Genomic DNA, 24219 nt, shown 5'->3' with positions numbered 1-24219 from the left:
TTACTATATGAGCTTCATCATATCATTTAAAAATATCTGAGATGAAACAAAAGAACCTATACCATGTCCTTCAGAACAGAGACTCTCTCTGAGACATAGGCGGAGCTGGATGAGTCTTCCTGTCAGAGCACTTGCTCCTGAATGCCAGAGGAATGTGAGGCGACATTTAAGAAAAGCCAATGCGACAGAGTTTGATAGCATTTTTTTCCCTTTTACTTGAAAACATGTTTTAATGATCAAATTTGGCAGTTACAAACCTGGACACCATGGGGGAGATTTTTTTTTCCTTGTTTTAGTTTTTGGCTGTAATTTTGTATCCTTTTATTTTATTTTGTTTTCCTTCATTTTCCTTTTGTTCTATTGAATATCGTCAACAGCAATATGTGCAGAACAATCCATGTCTGTAAGGGGCAAACTTCAGTAGAGTCACCACTTTCCCCTTTGCATAAGGTTTGCATTGATGTGTGTGGGTGGAGCTGAGGTGAGTATGCATGGAGCTGAGGTGAGTGTGCATGGAGCTGAGGTGAGTGTGCATGGAGCTGAGGTGAGTGTGCATGGAGCTGAGGTGAGTGTGCATGGAGCTGAGGTGAGTGTGCATGGAAGTGGCAGACTGACAACTTATTCTGTCTAGGGAATGGTGTGAAGGTCGAGTGCTTAATAACCGGGCCAAACACATTCATCTTAAAAAAAAAAAAAGTCAATAGAAACACTTTGTTTTTGAAAACAGAGTTAAATGAAAACAATAAAATCTAAGAAAAGACACAATACACTTTGAAATGAATAAAAACATCTTTTTCAAATCTAAAGTCCTCTTTCTTCATGGGTATACCTCAAAAGTTTGCAGACAACAATGTGGATGACTAAGAATTCTATTTGACCCTCCAAATTAAAGCATCCGGATAGGCATCAAATACTGTATCTACAAATGCCTGGAAAATGGAAACCACCTATATACAATTTTATAAACATTTAAAACACCAAAAACATACATCTTTTACAAACCAGCCTGTTTATAACAGGCAAATGTACACCACGGTCTCGTAACAGTGCTTTCCAAGGACCCTCCCCGTCTCCAGACACATCCGTCACTCCCCAAATCCAGTAGCATGAGCTCATAGCATTGTTAAATAAGAGCAATCCAGGGGCTGGTTTGCTGAAGGGTGCCTCAGGACATACTAATGGGCCCAACACACCCCAAACGACTACAGAATTCTCTAGTGTATTCCGAACACTGGAAGAGACTAATTATGGCCTTTGTGTATTGTTAAACACTTGTAATTATTGCTTTTCATTATTACATAAGGAAAGAAATACCTTTTCTTTTCCTGTCTTAGCCATCTGGCTAGATATTTGCTGATGTCAAACCCATGCATGGCGACTTTAAACTCCCTGTGACACACCACCGGAAGCTCAAAGAGGTGGGTCTGAATCAGCAGTGCAGCTGGAGGTTGCAAGACAAACTAACACGCACACTCACTGCCTCCTCACGGACCACACAGAAAGACAGCACTGAAGAAACGCCCCTTGGAAGCCCCATGTCCCACAAACCTAAGCACACGACCAGGGTCTGCAACAGTGAGGAGGCCAGACGACTGCCGGACAATCCACGCAACACGAACACTAGACCTTCCTGAATTATTTCATCTAAATGTGTCTTCATCTAAATGTGTCTTTAATGGTTTATTCTAATCCTCTTTGTCTTTTTGCTTGTTTATTATGTTTTGTCCACCTCCCACCCCCTGCCAGCATCTGCAAAGAAGACAGAGCACTGTGGGTAGGAAGTCGGCAGGAAAAGGCCGATAGGAAATGTTTCCTTTTCTTCTGAGATAGTGATCTCCTATGGCAGTTCCAGGTAAATCTCCCAGGCCTTCCTGTGACTCCAACAGCTTAAAATGTAAGATTATGGCCTTGACCTATGTATATTGCTATGACTTTCTCGTTGCATTTTGTGAGTGGGCAGGAAAGGGGTACACAGAAAGCAGGCATGGGATGAGGCTCAGCAGCAAAATCCTCTCAGAGGAAGGGGATGAATGAAGCACATTTCTGTCCTTTACAGCCCTATAGCTCCCGCTTAAAGTGTGACAAAGACTGATGGCTTCTCTCACACTAACCAGACGTGTGCCACACATCTCCCAGGAGAAACACAGACACACACTAACCAGACGTGTGCCACACATCTCCCAGGAGAAACACAGACACACACTAACCGGCTAATTTTCCATCATGGTGGGCAGGACAAGAACAGACAGTAGGCAGAGCTTATGAGGAGGAAACAAAAACATTAAACCCATAAGACACACTTAGTGTGTGTGTTACATACCACCAGTTTCACTACCAGCGACGACTACAGTCTGAAGAGTTCTGTGCTCACTCCATCCTAGAAACATTCATTTGGCAAAAGCAGCATTCTGATGAATGTCCAAATCTCTGGGCCTATCAGAGTCCCAGAGAAAAGGTCTCTATTTGTTTATCCTTGCATATTTCAGTGAAGGAACAGTGGGAAGTTAAGGGTTTAGTAGAAGGAAGCAGCTGCCGGCTCAGGGCAGCTTAGCGGTGTGCAAGGTTACAGATAAGGAGCGGTGTCTACGTGGATGGGTGGCAGTTTGAGTCAATGAGTTAACTTTTGTTTGAGCCTGGGTAAGTCTCTTCCTTTCTCTGGGCGAGCTTCCTCCCTTATAAAGTGTGGGGGCTAGCCTAGGAAGTCTTAGGGACCCCGTTCTGTTAAACCGTGGTCACCCCATCTAAGATGCATGTAGAAGTTGCTGCACTATACCCTCTGATCTGCAAGGAAACCTAATTTTTAGAAAGAGAAGAATCCAGTAGACCCGGTGCTCATCTGGATGTCTGTAGAGCTATTCTGCTGAAATTTAGCAGGAAGGTGTCCCAGAGAAAAAAGGATTTTATGTAGGTCAGAGGAGAGGGTAGGCAGGGATTTCTTCAGTGACTCTGCCACTGCCTGCAGATAGCTCTATTTATGCCTTCATTATAGGCTTGGCCAGGCGTTCTCTCTAAAAGAGATGCTGGCTAAGCGCGGGTGACTCATTGGTGTGCATCTCATCTCATATTTCCTGGGGGCAAGAAATGAACTGTTGGTTTTACTTTGATGGTTTTATGCTGTTGTGTTATTAAAAGCACAGCAGTGATTCAATTCTGGACCATTAGTTTGTCATTTTCTTTGTGATTGTTGCAAATGTGCTTCTTACATAAGAAAAAATACTAAAGACTTTATTCTTAAAAGCAGCCTTAGTGAAATTCATTTATTTCAAGACCATGGTGTGGATAATGCCTCCACGGGTGAGTGTAAGCTAGAGAAGGCAAGAGAAAAGCCGAGAAAGAGGACAAACATGTTCTCTAACTCAGGAAGTTTGGGAATGAAAGGACAGATGTTCAGAAACATCAGCTCCTGCAGAGAGGTAAGTGGATTAAAGACAACCGAGCACTGATGGGCAGATCCCAGACAGCTCCCTTCACATGTGCATACAGAGATTTGCTCGCAGGCAGATGTGCAAATGTGCATTCCTTGCCCTGGCTCATTGCAAAGGCGGAGGCCACAGCCAATCAGAGTGAAAGAGCAAAGTTCACTCCACTGCCAGCTTTAACCTTCAAATGCTAGGTTTCTGCATTTTCAGCGGGATGGGTATTCTGTCATGGGAAAGTGATGGCCAAAGGCCATCTGTCCGATGGGAGGGAGACCCCAGGGTGTAATCAAATGTTACTCAGTTTCAAATAGTAGTTCTGAAAAATTAGAAAATACTGTCTTTAAAAAAATCACGGTACTTGCTTTAAGTTACTATAAATGGCAGTACTATTAAAATAAGGTTAACTGAACTGGAGTAAGATATGGCATTTGGTGTTCCTGTTAGACTAGAGATCAGAGAAATCAGAAGGTGAGCAACGCTTGCTCCCCTCGTGATTTCCAACACTGAATCCTAAACCCTTTGGGGCAGCTTCCCTCAAGAGCAGCTGTGGTGAGCGCACACTCAGAGCAATACTTATTAGGCCCTCCTCTCACACACACATGCACACACGTTTGCACGCACGCACGCATGCACACACACATACATACAATTTATACATGGTCACTACCTACTTTTTTCTTTAAAAACCTAAGAGTATTTATAATGACACCACTACCAGTTTAGAACGACATGTACGGTTTTCCCCTTCAGTGTGAAGAAGTATGGTCCCCTAGGGGGAAACGTCGGACAGCATCACATCCTGTGAATTCTGTTTAGGCTTCCACTACCTCTCATTCTAGAGAGCAATAGACCAGCAGGGGTCTGTTCCTGCAGGAATGTTAGAACCAAGCTATGGCTAGGATTATTTGCCAGAAAACACAGAACAAGTTCGACACAGTCTTTCTGGTGTTTGAACATTAACCTCCCCCAACCCACCCACTGGAGTCTAGATAGCCTCTTATTGCTCATTCATGGTAACTTTCTCAGAGATCACAAACCCAACTATATTATACTGGATGCTTAACACAAACAGGAAAAAAATCTGAGCACACTAAGCATTTTACTCAAATCTAATTTTATAGCTGAAAAATTAGACAGCTTATTGAAAAACAGAGCCGGTTTTAAAGGCTTCCGTCCACCCTGTCGAACACTGCCGTTCTTTTCTCTCATCTAGAACACTAATGTCTCCGACAGACAGTTCTGCTCTTTTCACTTCCTTGGCTCAAAATCACATGCGACGCTGCCCCTCTGACGTGGCGGGGCTAATACTGCAAGGACCTTGGCTTTCCCACTCTCCGGGGCACAATAATGCACAAAGCCATTTGTGTTCTCCCCTTTGACAAAGTCAACTCATTTCTTCTCCTTTGCACTCCAAGCCATAAACACAGGTATTCACAAACAAGGACTGTCAGCTCCCCCTCCCCCAGACACCACGTCTGAGCGGCTCCTTGTCACTCTGGGAGTCAAGCTTGCTGGGACAGTGAGACTTGTGAAGGGGTTCCTCATAGACAATCCACATTTCCACAGAGTTCTCTCCGTCCAGACCCAAGTGCGGCTTGTTTCCTTCTATGCTGTAAGAGTCGGGCACAGCACCCACGGTGTCCTCTACACCTGGGTCTGGTGCTGCGTTTCCACGAAGGGAATGTGAAGGCTGGTGAGGCCGAGCTCACCCGCGCTTTCGTAGTCCCTCATGGCCACCTCAGAGTCGTCAAAGCCACGGTGGGCTGGCGTATCTGAGGACGAGGTGCCTCTGGGATTGTGCAAGGACAGAGACACGCTGTCTACCGGACCCTGGTTCATGCTCACTGCAAAAGTACTAAAATCACAGCCGGAGGGTGGCCCCCCCAAATCTGTTTCGTTGGGAAGCGGGTGAGGAGGGAGGTACTGGCTGGGGTGAAACCGGGGCCTTCTCTTGCAGTCTGGGCTCATGGTGCCAGCTAGCGAGGCTGGCTGCGAGGGAGGCAGGGCCTCATACTGTTCCGGGAAGTCCTCCGGCAGAGGAGGGGGAAGCTGATCCTGACTTAGGAACTCTTCTTCGTGAGGTGGGGGGTATTCGCTGTCGATGTCGTATCCGCCCAGGTAGTAGTCACTCTCCAGCTCTCGTGTGCTGCCCTGGTGCGCTGACCCTCCATCTTGGCTCTCGTAGTTGGGCATTTCCTCGATGTCAGACAGCCGTGCCCCTGGCATCCAGTCGGAGGTGTCCCAATGATAGGCTGTGAGAGGAAATCCAGATGATTAACGGCCTCCAGACTGGAGGTGGGTGAATGAGGAGCAGGGCTGGGCTGCCACGCACAGACTAGAGGTAGGGCGAGGGTGAATGAGAAGCAGGGATAGGCCTGCCGTGCATGACTGATGCCCAGGAAACCCCATAGCCAAGGTCAAATGCAAACTCTCTGAGGGCCCATAGGGTCAGTCATGTTCTGGCCTGCAGAGAGAGAGAGAGAGCACAGAGAGAAGGTGCTTGGCTGTGCAGACTCCTAATCTTGAGGCCCAGAGCAATGGCCAACAAATGCATGCTAATGGAACACAGACAGGGTCCTCAACATCCACCTCTTCCCCCTCCCATGCACATGCTGTGCACAAGGCCAGGCAGGCAGCATGCGGGCAGAGTTGCACTGTGTTCTGAGACCTGCAGAGAGCACGGAACCTTGCAGGAAAGTGGGTGAGTTTCACACACAGGGAAAGAGGCTTCTGAATGCATGTGGAGCTGAGCACACAAGATGCCTGTAACATGCAAAACTCAAACTGGGAGACTCAGAGGGGACGGAGAGGGGCATGGTCAGTATGAGAGGAGAGGTGCGAAACACAGAAATAAGCTGTCATCCTGGGTGGTGGCAGAGTCACCTCTGTTGTAGTTCTGTCCTTGATCCATGACAGACACTGTTCAAACACAAAGTGAAAAGTGAATCGGGCCATCCAGGCCATGGGAAGACAGACAAAGCAGGTAATTCAGAAGCCTTAAGACCGCTCCTTAGGAACCAAGGCTAACACTGAGTTTAGACTTTTAACCCCCTCCCCTCGTCACTAGTTAGGAAATTAAGACATAAACCCCATCTGTATTTTGTTATAATTTTACTAAAGCACTGACAAAATTACCTGCTATAAATTAATCCTCATAAAATTTTCATTTCTCATGATTTTATAAGTATCCACAGCTCACAGCAGGTATTCAAAACATACTAGAATGAATGTAATGTTAACTGATTAACCTGGATTGCAGATGAATGTTCTTTACCTTGAAGACATTTGATAAGAGAACCTAGATATTTAAAAATATGAACTAGATTTTTCTCTCAAAATTACTAAGTTTATTGCAATCAATAGAGAGACATCTGGCATTGAATTTGATTTGTTTTCTGGTGCTGGAGAACAAAGCCCGAGTCTTGGGCTAGCTAGGCAGCTGTCTATCATTGAGCTACATCCCTGACCCCAGTATCTCACTTAAAACCACCATTATCATGCACTTCCAATCGATTACAGTCAGTTCAGATAAAGTACCACAGAAGCACACTTTCCAGAAGGACACAGACATGCCATGAAAGGAGGAGACAAACAAACAAAAATCAAAACCAAAAAATAACTGTAAATACCTTCATTCTCTATAGAGTCAACTACATTGTTGACAAGCTGAATGACAGTCACTATGGATGCTTTTGGTGGGAAAAGAAGACAGGAGGGAGGGGAGGGACAGTTCCTGGTTAGTCACATATTTCAAACACATGTTAATGACTAATAACAACAATAATGAAGACATTAGACACAAACTCCTTTCCACAATCTGTCCCTCAGGGCTGGTGTCAAGAGGACACTTATATATGGAGGCCTGGGTTCTGTCGGAACAGAATAGAAACAACAGAAAGCTAGGAGGCCATACTTCTAAAAAGCATGATTGTCAAGGATCCCTGAGTCATTACTTCTCACTCCACGACCTGTCACTTCAAACCAGGAAGACATTGGCCCACAGAACTCATGGAGAGTTCTCATTAGCACCATCCGAGGCCCTCAGAGGAGGACTATTCCTGGACATAATTCCTTGTTGGTCACCAATGTGCTCTGAATACAATGTCAACTGTGTAGGAGTTTGGGTATTGTTATGAGTCTGATGGCCTCACACATGCCACTGATGGTCCAGACCAACCAGAGGCCTATCTCTAGCTGGTGAGGCTTGGGGTATGTGAAGGAGGCCTCTGGTCTATTAGGGTTGCTTTAGATGATGTGACTTCAGATGAAAGGGCCTAGCGCTTCCTGCCCAGATGCAGATCCTGAAGGGGTAGGCGTGTGAGTTAGAGAGCCTTTGAGAACCATCAGCCAGACATTATGGCTGGAGCTACTTCCTGGTCTCTGAAACTATATGTTCTCAAAGTTTAACATAAAATGCAAGGTTGCTATAGTTTTTTTTTTTTCTTAATCTCACTGGAGGTAAAGAAGGGAGGATACATCATACACTTGGGTCAGAGGCCAGTGCCTTTGTTTCAAAACTGGCCAGAAGAAATTAAGATACATGGTTTGTTATCCCAGCAGATAGATACATCAGTGTGTGTGCTTTTATGTATGTATTTATATGTGTGTGTGCTCATGCAAGCGTGTTTGTGTGTGGTATATGCATGTATACAGGCTCACAGGCCAGTGCAATCGAGTGTGGAGGCCAGAGCTGAATGCCTAAATGTTTATCTCTCTCTCTCAGCATCACTGCCTCGAGGCAGGTTCTGTCAGTGGACAGGAAGCTTGGAAAGCTGGCTTGCCGCCTGCCCTGTCTTTTCCTCCCAGGGCTTGGGTTAGCCATGCGCTGCATACATGTGACTTTTTTGTAGATGCCAGGGACCCTAGCTCAGGCCCTTAGGTACAGAACAAGTGCTCTTACCTATGGAGTCATTTTCCCAACCCCCACACTGAAACTTCTTCAGGTGTGGCTAGTATTGAGGGACCATGTGGGAGAGGTTTGGGTTACACATGAAAAAGCAAACTATTGCAATTCTATAACTACTTCTTGGTTACTTTCCCTCTGTTGGCTCAGAGACTGGGGCTGTGTTGTTCTCAATCTGTTTTTCTGCATACAGAATACACAGCCCAAAAGGCAGCGCACAGTGGACTAGCCAGGGTTCATGTGCTGAAAGATCACATTGATTAGCAAGTGCAATCTTTTTTCTTGCTGATGGTAAAAGGGAGAGGCCACCTAAGGTGTTGGCTGCGGTGGGGCAGCCTGCCCCTGGATGATCATGTGAAATAATTTTTGCTTTAACACCACGTGACAAACATTGCTAGTTGGACTTTCTTCTTCCGTCACTGCCGACCCTCCACAGCTGGTTTCCTAGAGACACCAGCTTCTTCTCCACCAGCACAGGTTTGTGGGATCTGGATGCACCCGACTTGGAGTTATCAAAGCAGTCTGTGAACCACAGGGATTTGTGTGCAGCATTCTGGGCAGACAGGCATTTTTCCCCCCTAAGAGTCTGTGTCACAGTTTTTAAATCAGTTCTCCAAAATCCCACGACCCCAAAAGATTGATTAGAAGGGAAATTCAATTGAACAAAGGCATCACTGGCTCTACAGAATAGCCATCCTGTCTCCAAAGTAATGTCCAATGATGTGGTGGCTGAATGCAAAGGGTGAGAGGACACAGGCAGCAAGAAAGGGACTGCATTGTCAGGTTTGCTGTGAAGCATCATGGGGAGGAGGCAATTCTGTCACCGTCCAAGCCCCACGGATGCAGATCCTGCCCTGACCAGCGGCACATTGACTCCTCTGGCAAGGATTCTCAACAATGGGTAAAAACAGTAAAAAGTCAACACACAGATGAAGAAACAATAGCAGTGCTGCCCCCTCCCCTCTCCTGCTGACCCCAGTACAGGACAGGCAATGCGCTTACCATTGTCGTCACCAGAGTCTGACTGGAAGGAGCTGAGGGACTGAACTTCGGAGTTGCTCCCTTTGTTACTGCTTGTGAAGCAGGTCACCTCTCCCGGGTCATCAGCCCCTTTGTCTTCATGGACAGGCAGGAGAAAGCAGAACCATCACTCAGCCTTGTGCAATCCTTCAGTCTTGCTCTCTCCCTCCCTACCCCTTTTTTTCTTAGAAGCTTTCTGATTTGCTTCGAGAAAATAAGTTAGCTCCACAAAGGAAAATTGATTGTGCCATAGGGGGCAAAGGTCTGTCAATCAAGTGATTTACATTATGGATTTGGAACCCTTAACCCGTGGTAAATGAGCTTCCGAATAGCTGTCAGCTGAAAGTAAGTGTTCCTGCCTCCAAGTGAGGACTGAGGAGAGAGTGGAATGAGGATGGAGTAGCTGAGCTGCTCTTCATTCAGACTTAATTTATGTCATTTACATGAACCAATGTGGTGTCAACACCAGGTTAAATGAGATTACTTTTAAAACAGGGGCATAAATATTTTATAGGCAAGAAAGCCGTTATATTTTTCCCAGCTTCCATCTCTGGGGAGGAGTGGAATTTTCAGCCCTGCCTTCTAGAGGGCAGTGGTGTTTCATCTTGTGGCTGCCGATGTTCTCTGTCTGGTAAGAGGACAGGCTGATGTGAATTCTCCCTTATTCACTTGGTATTTATTTTTCTCTCTGTCTCTGCTATAGGAAAATAGCTAGACCCCCTGTACACACACACACACTCACTCACACACACCCTTTTCTAATTTAGGAGGTGTAGGAAGCAACAAAAAGCACCATATCTTGAGGTGGTCAAGCCCACAATGAATTAGTTGTCAGAAACTGTCTTGCTAGCTCTAACTGTGGCTTGTTTAACAAAGGGTAAAGCGCGCTCTATAAAATCCAATGATACTTCAGGGGGAAGTGTGAGTTTTGGCCTGAGGTTGATTCTGAAAATAAAGCTGTCATGTCAGGAGGTGGTGACGGAAAATATTCTCCAAGAAATACTGCAGAGCGTCCTGGGATGTGAGGGTGCAGAGACACAGACCTGTGATTATGGGGATAGTTATTTTGTTTTGAAGCTGCCGATCCCCCCATAAAGAGCAACATCAGGAGCAAACATGAGAGCCCCACCTGCTTTCTGCTAAGCCAGGGCCTTAGACAAACGAGTTATAGAGGTGTGGAGAGACGCGTGTGCATGTGTGCTTGTGTGTGTATTCACCTCCAACAGCCACAACTCAAAGCTTGGCCATTCAAAGGACAAGGCGTTCATGGCTGAACCCGGAGCACTGAAGAGCAGGCAGGTGGTCAGATGGCCCTGGGGGTGGCAGTGACACCTGCAAGTCCCTTGCTTTGCCTTTAACTCAAAACTCCTTTCACTTCCAAAATAAAAAGGAGGGTTTTGGCTGGGTGTGTGGTAGCACGCAGCTTTAATTCCAGGACCTCGGAGGCAGAGGCGGGTGGACCCCTAAGTTCCAGGCCCGACAGGTGGTGCTGCATAGTGAGATCCAACACACACACACAGTAATGACAACCAAGCACGAGTCTCTCCACAGCATTGTATGATCCCTGACTCCACTTGAGAGCCCAGGGGATGACTTAAAAGCCATGTGTGTCCACAGGACAGAACCAGCAGGTGGCATGTTGGTGACATTAGAATAGAATGACCTTGTCCTGTGTCTCCCCTCCCATGGAGCGATGCTCTCTCTACTCTGCCTTGCCTCTTTCCTGCTGAGCTCCCGGAGCAGTTCTGCTAAGGGCAGATTTGGGACCTGTTTGTCCTTCAGGCTAGTCTTCCCCAGGAGCTGGTGATGATACCCGTGCTGGACAGACTATCGCATGGCAGACACACATTGCTGGCAGCTTTACCCCAGCATTCTCTTCAGATCACAGTGTCTACCCCACGTGTATGTATCCCTTTGTCTCGGTCAGTTCCTAGTGCAGCACACTATGAACCTCATGGACATGCTTCAGCTTTTGTGTTAAACGCCATCTCTCTTCCCCCTTCTCTTGCTTTTCAGGGAGAATTTGTTTCCCATTCCACCCTCTGCCGTCAAACAGGGATCTCCAATTTTCTCTCAGAGGTTCAGCCGGCCGACTTTCTCTTTCTTCATGTGCAGATGATGGCCAACCATCATCTCTTCGACTTCTGGATTGGTCCCCAACCCCCACATGCATCCTTAATACTGATCTGACTGCTTCCTGATTCTAGGAGCCCTTCTCCAATAGCTTCCTACTGAAATTGACTCATGCTTAAGTCATGTAATGGCTCAGTAATGCCTGCTTTTTCCAGGAGCGCGGTTTACTTCCTTGTCTGAACATGCTCTGTAGGACCCTTTGAAACCCACTCCATCCTCCTTCCCCATATACAGCACAGTACAGAAACGCAGACTTCTCTCTGGCATATGAAAGCTGTGCAGCCTGCTGATAAGCCAGGGGACAGCAGAGTCTGCTTTAGTCTGAGGCCAGGGCAGGGAGCAGTCACCTTCTTTGCCAACTCAGCCTTCCTTCTAAGTCTAATTCAGTCCCTGCTGGGTCTGTCAGGGCGGTCTTTAAAACTGCTACTAGCTAGTGCCACTCACTTGCTTAACCGCCTGCCTCCCTGTGGGTGCTAAACCCCACCTTCTGCCCGATGCTGGGCGACCCCAGCCACACTCGACTCAGTCGTGAGAGTGCCCCTTTTCCTTCCTCCCTCCTTCTCGGAGGTTAGCATGGCTAAAACCAACCAGGGGCTTCCCGGGGCACCCGCCCATTATTGCATCTCACTCACTTTCGGGTCCTGTGTCCCAGCCATTCTTTCGGATGGAATCGCAGTCCGAGCGACAGGGAGACACAGCTGGGAGATTGGGGGCCACGCTGCATACCACCACGCCCCGACGCGCAGTCAGGATGCGAGGGGACTCCGGGTGGAACGTGCTCATCTCCTGTGGCTCACCACCCAGTACGTCCAGGCCCTTGTCCAGGTTGCTCCTGGAGTCGCTTTGGAAGCAGGGTGTGTAGGCCATGGGGCGCACTGGCACCTGAGGCGGCCCCACCTCCTGGTACACATTGCGCCCGTCGCCCGCCCGCAGGCTGCGGAATGGGATGCCGTTGCTCTTGTGCAGGAGCGCGGCTGTGGCTGGGTCCTGCACTAGCGTGATGTTGTTCCGCGAGTAGTTCTTTCGAAAGACCTTCTTGCGAAAGACGATGAAGAGCACAACCAGGGTGAAGATGACGAAGAGGACCACAGCAATGCCTATTAGTTCCTCCTTGCCCACATATGAGTGGCCAGCTTGGATGTTGGGCACGACCACGGGACGCAAGCCACAGTACTGACCCACATATCCTGGGGTGCAGTTGCAGAAGAAGGAGCCGAAGAGGTTGACGCAGGAGCCTCCATTCTCACACTCCTCTCGCTCACACTCGTCCACATCATCCTCGCACCTTTAGAGACAATGCACACAGAAGCCCTTCCAACATCAGAGCTCAGACAAAAGGCTTTAAAACAGACGGAACCCCCGAAAGAGGACCATGCCAAGCGGCAGTGTGTACATACATATGTGAGAATATGTTTGAACATACTCGTAGGTTATGTGTTCATATCTCTGTGTGTGCATTGTGTACGTACACAGGGGCACACATATAAGGATGAATTTATATATTTCTGTGTCCACCGATCTCTTGCCCATTTCCTTGCGTCAAGGTGTGCCCTCTCAGGTCTCCATGGGATTTGGAGAAGGACAAGCTGTTGGGAGAGGAGCATAAAGGGAAGGACAGATGGTGTGGGAAAGGAACCCTCTCCCATCCTCTGCATCAGGTGCACACTGAATTTAAAACTGTGCAATTTCAAAAACAGCATATAGTATGCATTTCTTGCATCGTGTAAAACGCTTCTGCACCCCTTCCCCAAGGGTGCCATGTAGGACCTCATAATCAAATCCCCCAATATTTCCACAGGGAAATATGGATGGTTGCACCAGGTGGGAGAAATGGACAAGGAAGGGATCTGGGGGCAGTTCTAGGCCTCTTTCACCCCCACAGTAGTATAACTACAAAGCAGGCTTTTAAAGACATTTTTAATTTTGACATGTGTGTGTTGTGAGTCTGTCTGTCTGTCTGTATTCCATGTGTGTGCAGGTACCTGCACGGGCTAGAAGAGGGCACTGGGTCCCTTGGAGCTGGAGCGTGGGTGGGAACTGAATTCAGGACCTCTGGAAAAGCAGTAAGCAGTCTTCACCACCGGTCTGGCTCTCTGGCCCCACACGGCAAGCCTTTAGTCTGATTCCTTCTTTAACACTGACAGCACGTGCTGGAACTTCTGTCCTCCATGCCTCTCTACTTAAGCAATTGTTCCGATGCACGTGCTGGAACTTCTGTCCTCCATGCCTCTCTACTTAAGCAATTGTTCCGATACGCCGTGGAAGAGGCTGACTCATCTATAGTTTTGGTAATCCACCTTTTAAAATGCAGTCCAACTATCCCCAATTTGAACAGATTGAGGCCAGGTCAACCAGAAATTAGAATCACAAGGTATTTAAAAATAAATGCAGCTTTATTACTTTAAATTACATCCAGCAGTTCAACATCAGCTAAGTATTTCTAGGCGGAGTCCTTAGAGACTCGCTCTAATGAACGTGCCAGACTGACCTGTAATTAGACTATCCCTCACCGAGAGCACACTTCGAAACCATTGCGCATGCCTGGAAGTGGCCTTTCACTCAGAATTTAAAGCATTCCCTTTCCACCTGACTAACACTTAAATTTCCCTCATTTCCTGGAGGAAAAGGGTTTTCAAAGGCAAGATAAGGACTAATTTCTCAGAATAGCCATTAAACACGAGATAGTAGAGTCCAGTTGGTGAGTTCTGGGAAGTGAGTTTTATGTAGATCTCATAATCATATTGGAAATTTTAGCTAATGCCAAGCACATTTGAAGTGCTTATAGAATACACAGGAATTGAATAAGCCTGAAAGTACAAAGGGATATAGTAAAATATACAAATTAGACACAACCCTAAGGGGTTCCCTACTGACACTGTAAGTACTTTAAAAAATGTAGTTAGTGGTGTGTATGCCTGTGTGTGGTGTTTTCTCGTCAGTGTGGTTGTGTACACATGCCTGTGGAGACCAGAGGGTGTGTGTGTGTGTGTGTGTGTGTGTGTGTGTGGTGTTTTCTCGTCAGTGTGGTTGTGTGCACATGCCTGTGGAGACCAGAGGTGTACATCACTGTCTTCCTCCATCACTTCTCATCTCTGTCTTTTGTAATCCCCATCCCTCACTGAGCCTAAAGCACACAGTTTGAGTAGACTGACTGACGAATGAGACCCGGGAAATACCAGCCTGAAGATGACAAGTCTATGACACCATGCCCAGGTTTTTATGTTGGGTGCTAGGAAATCTGAACGCCTTCTTGCACTGCAGCCACTACTCCTACTGAGCCCCTCTGAGCACTGTGTAGGAAAGACAGCCACGTGTCCATTTATCCTAATGAACTACATGCTAGGTTGTTTTCTTAGGACGAGAAGCAGTGTAGAGAGAGGGGAGTCTGTGAACAGTCGCACTTACGTGACGCCTGTGAGGCCGGCTTTACAGCTGCAGACAAAGGTGTTTCCTATGGGGTCGCAGGATCCTCCATTCCGGCAAGGGTTGGGGAAGCAGGCTGTGATCTCTGCTTCACAGTTTCTCCCCGTGAACTGTGAGAGACAGGAACACTGATAGCCTGGGGGGAAAGAGAGGGCCTCATGAGCTGAGGATGCCACAATGATGAGCAGAGTCCTTAGACTCATCTGTAACAAGTATTCCTAGCTCCTTATCGTGAGCAAGGCTCAATAGTGATCAGCACATTGGCTATGTGAAACTCATTTGTCATAAAATACCAGGGTAAAGTTTGGATTCTGTATTAGTCCAGAAAATATTCACCTAATTGTCCAGATTGGAAATAATGCTAATGATATTGTCAGAGACACTAAGAGCAGAGACCAGCATGGTTAGCAAGGTGACAGTGCTTTCTCTATCACCTTCTGCAGATGGTGACAGCTGACAATGGGAGAAGTCACTGGTGCCATGCTCCCTTGGACCCTGAGCTCCAAGTGAGGCCAAGTCAACTCAACTGAAACTCAAGCCCTAACCCTTCACCTCCTCTACGCAAAGCCTCATCTCCACATCTCCTTCACACTCTGTTCATGAACTTGTCATGTAAAAGTAGGCACTGATGTCTGCACTACAGAAAACATAGCTATCAGAGGAAGGCAGACTCTCTGAATATTACCTGTGTCGTGGGGTGGAAAGGATACTGTATTACGGTTATTGTTTTTCAATAACAGATTGTTGTTGTTATTAGAGTTAGACTTACAAATGGGAGAGTTTCTTGAGTTCTGCCTTGTCAATCACAGTGTTTATACTGCCATAGTAAGAGCCCACGTATCCCTTTTAGCATTTTTACCTTTTCTTCTGTGGAATGTTGATACTTTGCGATTGTTTCTAACAATTATTCTCTGTTTACTTCCCTTTATATCTTTTATTTCAAACATCATTCACACCACACATGGACAGTCTTCTGATGGCCTTCCTTCAATATGATGTAGTCTTTTAATGTTAATGAAACAAGCAGTATTTGCATTATTTTAATTAGCTATAATATGTTATTTGTAGCTAAGCTGCTTAGGGAATTATTACTTTTATTTTTATGCATGTCTTTGTCTTTAAAAATTAAACGAAGATGGACTTGTGTTTTGGATTGCACTTTTTCTGAATACTTATTTAAATTGACCTCCAGACTTTTCACCAGTTGGGTTTCCTATTTCAACTGCACACGTTGACTTATATTTCCCCAGGCTATGGTCTCTGTGAAGCTTCTGGAAGCTCTGCCTCCAATAGTTGACCCTTCATGCAGCTCCTGTGTATACTATGTTAAAACTTAATTTTGGAATCACCTGGTTTATTCTCTCTTTCATTTAGAGATTCTGTAATTGCTTCTCAGAGGAAGGGGTTGTAGGAGGCAAATTTTATGAGAATTTGTATGGTTAAATCCTTAGGCCTCATTGAAAATTAGATTACATTAGGAAACTGAAGCAATCTTCTGCTTATTGTTTTTGGGAAATCCAAAGTCTCTGAAGCTTGTAAGAAGCCTGATTTTTTTCCCCAAATATGTAGGCAGGCCATAATTTTGGAATTTCATGACCTTTATCTAGTCTGTGATTTAGCATGGACTTGTTCTAGTCTGTGCTGGATCCCCAATAGGCCCTTATAATCTTGAAATTCTCATCCTTCAATTTGGTAAATTTTCTTGCATCATTTTATTGGTGATTTCCTTTGTTCTTTCTTCCATCTTCATGGAAGTTTTCTTATTTGTATCTGAGATTTAGATTTTCCCGGAACTCTCTATCTTGTCTGCGCTCTGAAATTCTCACTTCTTGCTTGAGTTCTGGGGGACAGTTTCTCATTTTGAATTGTTTTTGAGACTGACTGACACCGACATCTTCCAACCCTCCCCCTTTCTTTTTTTATGTCACTGAAGAAGTCCCCCCACCTCACTGGCCCTTTATTTTGGCTAATGTACAAGTTTAGCTTCAGATTTGTGTATTATGATCATAAAATCTTATCTCTCTGAGGATATTAATAATAACTCATGGTGCTTTTCTTCCTGCATAGTTTCTTCTGGAATTCTGATCTCTGTGATAGGCTACTTTGTGTTTTAGGCCAGCTAGGTTACTGTGCTCTGCCATTTAAACACTGGCCTAGATGTTTAGGTGTTTGTAAATTTATCAACTTTTATAGTCAGTTAGGTCTCTCCATAATGTGTGTGGGCCCAAGAATTTTTTCCTCAAAATCAACACCAAAGAAATTTTTACCCAGATAATTGGCTTGCTTTATGGATTATTATTTCAATGCTACAAAACCAGTTCTTATATGGATTTCCAGCTGCTAGCCTGCCCTACAAATTTTAGACTTGCTAGCTCCAAATCATATTAGTGAATTCTGTAAGATTAAATCTCTTTCTTTCCCTTTCTGTGTATGTGTGTGAATGCGCATGTGTGTGATATGTGGTGTGAGTGAGTGTGTGTGTGTAATATGTGGTGTGTGTGTGTGGGGTGTAAACATGACAGATACTTCCTATTGATTCTGCTATTCTAGAATACTCTCTGTTCCAGATTACAGAAATCCCTTCATGATCTTCTGTAGGATGCTGTCTTGATGGAGCCATCAGCTTGACTGACTTCCTGTCTCTAAAGATTGAATGGCTATGTGTTAGGTGGAGGGGTGCTGGTGTGGGTTCTCAGTGGTTGGGGTTTAGCAGGCCAGTTATTCCACCCCTGGTTGACCGATTAGAAACAGGATAATCACAGACATCAGCCAGCACTGCCCACCAGGGCCTTCACGTCAATGGGAGGGTTACCAGCACACACACAGGAAAGAAACTATGCAAAGCACCGTCATCCAGGGTCAGAGAAGATGTTTGCAGCCCAGGAATCTAGTCGTAGAGAAGCCAATACTTGCTCACACTCACTCACTCTGATGGGGACTTAAACTCAGGCCTGGTCAGAGTCGTCCTGACCTTTTTCCAACACCAAATATTAGTCCAACAACTCACTGCTCATTTCTTAGTCATCAGAAGAGAAGCAGACTGTCATAGGTCTGTACTGTGACCTCAGACCCACAAGACAAAGGGTCAGAGGGCTCTGGGAACAAGCCTGCTCCTAATTTTGTTTAATTTTGGAGGAAGTTTTTGATACAAAATGCGAGCGGAAGCAATGGGTTAAAATACTCAGATTTTAAGTCAATAATGGCATCTATTGTTTATCCTCTTTGAATGTCTTGATTATCAAAATTAACCTGTTACTACCATGATGGTATTACCTCTTTAATCTGTCACAGAGCAGTGTTTTAACCATCTTTATATCAGTAAGTCTGCCCTAATAATCCAAGTGATCTATGATTTAAATGTTACTTCCAGCCACTCAATAGAGAAGCACAATGATCCTAGTACAGGGGAACGGTCCACTAACCTTCCCCCCAAGTGGCACTGGAGTGGCCATGAGGCTATTCTAAGATATAGGACTGGTGAGTGATTGAGCCTGAACCCGAATCCAAGCTTCCCAAGCCCAAGAATTGTCTATAACACTGTAGAGTCTAGATGTTACTGAGTGAGACTATGGCTTGCCAAGAAGAGCGGGGAGCTTGTGATAATTTCACATAGTTCTCCCGGGGGGGGGGAAGAGAAATAGTAAGACAGACAAGAACAGACAATCCTTCTGGGAGCCAAGTAATCAGTAGATGAACAAAGTCACGTATGTTTCTGTTCTTTCCAAGAATTCCTGATGTTTCAATGTTTCTGTCACATGCACACACACACACACACACACAAGCTCCAACACACACATATACATGCACACACACTAACATATAACCACATACACCTACATACATGCAATGTACCAACATGTGCATACCTACATATACACACACCAACACACATACACATTCACATACAGTTGCACACATGTACACACTAATACATGCACAACTATACCTACACACACTAAAACATCAACACACACAGCATAACCTGTGCATGCACATACACACATTCCTAGAGAAAGTATCAAATGATCACAAATATTATCTAACACTGTCACAAATATAAAAGATTAAAAAAATCATTCATTGTATAACTTCTCAAAGTCTGAATAAGAATTGACTTTAGTGGAGATGGGAGAGAAGTTACAAAATCACTAACCAGAATAATAACTTTTCACACGACTAGGAAAATGTCTAAGTGCTTTCTATAACTTATGTTTCATTTACTTCTTATAACAACTGCATGCATTATATTCTTTAAACTGTAGTTATTATCACAGCTACTTTACAAACGAGAAAACAGGCCCATAGGTAAGATGGTTCTCACATGGTTCTTGAAGCCAGTGAGCAGATGGCCTGTGCACACTTCTCAGCCCGTAAAAAGGAAATGGCCCTTCTGGCATTGAAATATGTGTACAGAAAAAGCCACGGCTTCTTTCCCTTCACATCTTGGCGACATGGGAAGTGTATTTTTAAGCCTCGCCTCCAAATCTGCGTTCCTGTTTACACTCCCGCTTTAGCCTTGCAGATGGCTTTGAAACCTGTACCCAGGCAAACTTAAAGTGCTTCTCCTCCCCTTACTCAAAGAAGAACATCACAAAATTAAACGCAAAAAATAGAATCAGAACAAGCAATTATAGAGCAAATTTGGGTGGTGTAGGCAAATGATCAAGACACTTCCTGTCTTGATCCTGCCTTTCCTAGGTGTTTTTTGACCCAGTTCACGTGGGCAGTGGCCTCAGCCTTCTGCTCTGCTCATCAGTGTTGATGAACATTATTCTTTTGGTCCATTGTCATGATAAGAAAACAATGTCCTCAGCACTGATGTGGAAAGACACACATACACACACAATATCCAAGACCTAGAGTTTCATCCTTTGCCATGCTGGCTGAATTATGACATGATCACGACTTGTGTTTTTACTGAGGACCTGGGTCCAAGGCTGGGTCCTGGCTGTTGGCCATCACTGCATGTGGCCACTGCTGCCCATCACTGCATGGAGACATGTCCATGATGCTTGCCTTCTGAGAACCCCCTTGCTTTTCCTGGATCATCATATTCGTAAATGCTCTGCCAGAGAAAACAGGGTTCTAGATTCCAGAAGTCAATGAACCACACAGGTAGTAGGAGCTTTAGTGGATTGGAATCACTGTGGACTCTGAAGTCAGTCTCACCTCCCTGTTGCTTATAAACCTGACAACTCCAAGCAGAGAAGATAGCTCTGCCAGCCAAGTGTTAGTCTCACAAACATGAGGACTTGATTTTGGTCCTGGCCCCAGAACCACTGGAAAAAGTCCAGCATGATGGTGTGTCTTGTAATCTCAGCGCCTGAGAGGGAGTTAGAGGCAGGAGGATCCCTGGGACTCATTTAGCTTAGCTAAATTATTGAATGCCAGAGAAGTCAGGTGAGCCATGTTCTGAGGAACAACAGTGGAGGTGACCTCTGGCTTCCACTTGCATGCACATACATGAGCATGTACATGCACCCAAGCGTACTTACTCTTTCTGTGTCTCTGACTTGTCTCTGTCCCTCTCATCTGTCTATCTCTGTCAATGCCTCTCTCCCACCAGCTGAAGCCAGAAAAGGTTTTCACCATGAATTTTAGGCTGAGTATCTGCAAAGCCCGGTTAACATGGGAAATGTGTGAGTAGGTGGTGGTGGAGAGAGAGAGAGAGAAAGAGAGAGAGAGACAGAGAGAGACAGAGACAGAGAGAGATACACAGAGACAGAGAGAGAGATATATATCAGGTGAAATGCTAAACATGAGTGGGAATGATTTAACTGCTGATATTGTTCCTCATCATTGTCAATTTGACTTTTTTTTTCTTTTGCAAGCAAGGTACATTCAATGTTTTAGGAACCTGTCAAATAAAAACTTCTAGAGAGTACTGGGTTGTTCCCCAAGACAGGTGGGCCACATTTCAGATACTGTGTGTTCAGCCAGACCTTGAAGAGGTTCCTTGAGGGTGAGTTAGCTTTTATGTGCTCACATCATGAGGTATATAGTAGAATTTCATCTTCTAGACTATTCTTTTGTGTCTTCACAGGACTTAGACCTTTTGAACTTTGCTGTTAGCATCTGTTGTTACTCATGCTACCCAAAATAACTCCAAAAATTGGTGAACTTGTTATTTCAAAGAAAGTCCCTCAAATAAGAAAAACATTTTCCGCGCTATAGGATTCTTGAGTCTTTTAAACACCTGGAACCTTCTAAATGTCTTCAATCTTGTGACCCTCTGGCCTTCTGTTTCCCTCCATGCAGGGATGTTAACAGAACTGATATCACTAGAGTTCCTGTGGGTGATCATAACTGCTGAGATTCAAAACAGTAGTGGCTATGTTCAACCTGGAGGTGACAGGTTCAACACCTTAATTGTAACTAAAATAATTAAACATTTTATTTTATTCACACATTAATAAAGTTATGCTTTTGAAATGAAAAAAAAGAAAAACATTTTCCACACTTTTCAGAGTTTGTCTAAATGATTTCCACTGCACAAGTACAGCCGTCAGGTTCACTCTTCTTGTGCCTCTGTTCAGCGGGCCGACAGCAAAGCACGTGTAAAATGGGAGGGGAAGAAGGCTACACATGAGGCAGCTGCTGGCTATGACAACAGCCGTAGCACTTAGGACTTGATGTGGGTCAACACAATACAGCCACTTGATGAAGTCTGACAGATGGAGCTTCCTGACTCTTACAAGAAAAGGAACTATACTCCACAATATAGGGTCCAAGGTAGCTAAAGGGGCTTTATTGCCAAGAATACGTCTGTGTCCGTCTCTCTGAAACATTTGAGAGCCCATCATGGGACTTGATATGTAGAATATCCAGATGGGGGTTGGGCAGGTACTATTATTTTGACCTTTGAAGATCTTGGGGTAACCTGATTTTGTTGACAAGAGAGTGATGATCCAGGTCTGTTCCTCTGACCTTCAACTTATGTCAATGTCCTAGGTCTCTTTACCTCTCCTGGAACACACAGACCACATTCCTGTAGATAGAAAACTCATAGGGTCCTCTGGTCCAAGTAGATTTCATACTTGAATGTGCACAGAACCTTCCTTGTTAAAACAGAGATGCCTGAATTCCTGGAGATTCTGAGACTTCAGGTTTGGGTCTCCTCCCCATTGCCCTTGGATTTTTTTTTTTTTTTTTTGGTAAAACATCCAGGAGTTTGCAAGTATGATTTGGTTACCCAGCAGAGGGTTCTTCTGATGTGGCCAACAAAAGACAGAGATAAGCAAATATATTTTCTTTTAAACAAACAATCAAGAGCCTCCTCAATATCAAGACCTCATTTTAACAAATGTCTTGGGTCACCTGATGTTTCTTACAGTCAGAGAACCAATATCCATAACACAGTGGGAAACAAGAACTAGAAGGTTTCCCGGATTCCAGGGCACCTCGGAGCCAGAAGGTAAAGGCAGAGTATTGTCTAGTGGACTTGTTGGGGTACAGACTGAACCAGCAGGTTCAGGTGGGATCTGAGACACATCTTTCAGTATCCTCAGTGATGGTGTAGCTTTTCCTGGGACACACAAGTAGAGCGAGGACTAAAATTCTGTGTGTTATGCTAGACTTTTTATTTAACTTTGCTGGAGTATTCAATTGTAAAATGGGAGAGGGTGGTAGAAGGGAAGAATGTTCCCAGAGTATTGAAAAATCAAATGTCTTAGTATATAAGCATTTGCAAGGTAAGCAATAGTCCAGTACTCTCTGGTCTTTGCACTCAGACTTGTACCCGTGACCACTGAAAATTTGCCAGGGCTTCCTTTCAGGATTTAGGCTTCCAGTTTCATGCAAAGCTGTCTGAGGATTTGCTTCTGGCCTGGTGACAGCACGGCTTGGTGCCCTGCTTCCCTACATTACAGCTCAGTTTCCTCTGTGTTTTCCCTTAATTGTCTGGAGTTGAACATCACGAGGCATGGAGAGCTGTGCACATCTTATGCAGAATGTGGGTGCTCCCTGGTCTGCGCCCCACCCAATGGGTCTGAAAGTGTGAGGGTTAGAACGGGTCGTGGAGGTTGCTGTTGGCAGGTCATGTTTATGAGATATATGCAATTTTAAGACATTATCAGGGGTGAACCTTTCTTCTGTGGTTGATTTACAGAGTCACATTCCAAGCTCGCACTCTGTGCTCTGATTCCTTTGGGGTTCCCGAGGACTGCTTCTTGGGCGGGAAGAATTATAAGGTTGGTCAGAGCTGCTGACTATGCCATTCTAGGCTGGTCGATGCAACTCTCTGGTCCTTGTGCCAAGGCTCTCGTTGGTTTGGGGCAGTTGGGTGAGGAAGCCACCCTGAAAGGAAATGTTACTTGCTGTGGGCTGACTGCTTTGCAGATTATTAATGCTCTGGAACACTATGCCACAGCTTGAGAATGGAGTTTGTGACCACAAGATCCAGCACCCAGTCCTCCAGTGTTGTTCCATGATCAAGGGGATGGTGATGGCAAATCATGCTCTGGTGCTGTACAGTGATCCACGGGGGAGAGTTAACCAAACCAAACCAAAACAAAACAAAAGGAAAAAGCAGGTTGATGTTTCAGTGAACTCTGTCATCAGATGATTGTGGGCAAGGGCTTACCTCCGAGACCTCAGTCTATGTCTTTAATTTAAATGTCCTCTTGGAATGCTGCATGTATCCCAGCTTTTGATCTGGGAGCCCAAGACTCTGGCTCTGTGATTAGATGTCTCCGGCAGGCGGAGGAGTTCATGAGGTCACGGCTGTACTTCATCTCCATGATTTATAGAAGGTGATTCTCGTGAGTAACTTTATCATTAATTAAGGTTCCATAAACAGGAAGTAGAGGTCTGACTTTTGGCTCATTACTTTCTTCTAACCCACCCTCCTAACTTGGCAAAAGGGATTTTTCAGGTAGGAAAAACAAGGACATGAAAAATGCCCATGATATGGGATGTACTCACTCATATTTGGTTTCTAGCCATAAATAAAGGACATTGAGCCTATAATTCGTGATCCTAGAGAAGCTAAATAAGAAGGTGAACCAAAAGAAAAACATATAGGCATCCTCCTGAATATTAACCTTCATCAGGCAATGAAAGGAGACAGAGACAGAGACCCACATTGGAGCACCAGACTGAAATCTCAAGGTCCAAATCAGGAGCAGAAGGAGAGAGAGCACGAGCAAGGAACTCAGGACCGCAAGGGGTGCATCCACACACTGAGACAATGGGGATATTCTATTGGGAACTCACCAAGGCCAGCTGGCCTGGGTCTGAAAAAGCATGGGATAAAACCAGACTCGCTGAACATAGTGGACAATGAGGACTACTGAGAACTCAAGAACAATGGCACTGGGTTTT

General features: G+C 45.3%; 1 protein-coding gene across 1 annotated transcript in view; it reads right to left on the bottom strand.

Annotated features, from left to right (window-relative positions):
* Positions 1 to 216: 216 nt before the first annotated feature.
* The window catches only part of LOC126487676 (protocadherin Fat 3), a 122573-nt gene continuing 98570 nt past the window's right edge, over positions 217 to 24219 (bottom strand). The window contains exons 20-25 of the mRNA XM_050120624.1: positions 14881 to 15034; positions 12108 to 12760; positions 9325 to 9438; positions 7049 to 7108; positions 6303 to 6338; positions 217 to 5671 (exon numbers count right to left, since the gene is read on the bottom strand). Of these exons, the coding sequence (XP_049976581.1) occupies positions 5064 to 5671; positions 6303 to 6338; positions 7049 to 7108; positions 9325 to 9438; positions 12108 to 12760; positions 14881 to 15034 (1625 nt within the window). The 3' untranslated portion in view covers positions 217 to 5063. The remainder of the gene's footprint in view (positions 5672 to 6302; positions 6339 to 7048; positions 7109 to 9324; positions 9439 to 12107; positions 12761 to 14880; positions 15035 to 24219) is intronic.

Source organism: Alexandromys fortis, unplaced genomic scaffold, assembly GCF_014885135.2.
Source record: "Alexandromys fortis isolate MF-2015 unplaced genomic scaffold, M_Fortis_MF-2015_v1.1 scaffold_171, whole genome shotgun sequence".
Classification (NCBI taxonomy): Eukaryota; Metazoa; Chordata; class Mammalia; order Rodentia; family Cricetidae; genus Alexandromys; species Alexandromys fortis.
Note: the sequence above shows the minus strand (reverse complement) of the source record. Positions and strands in the feature narration are given on the sequence as shown.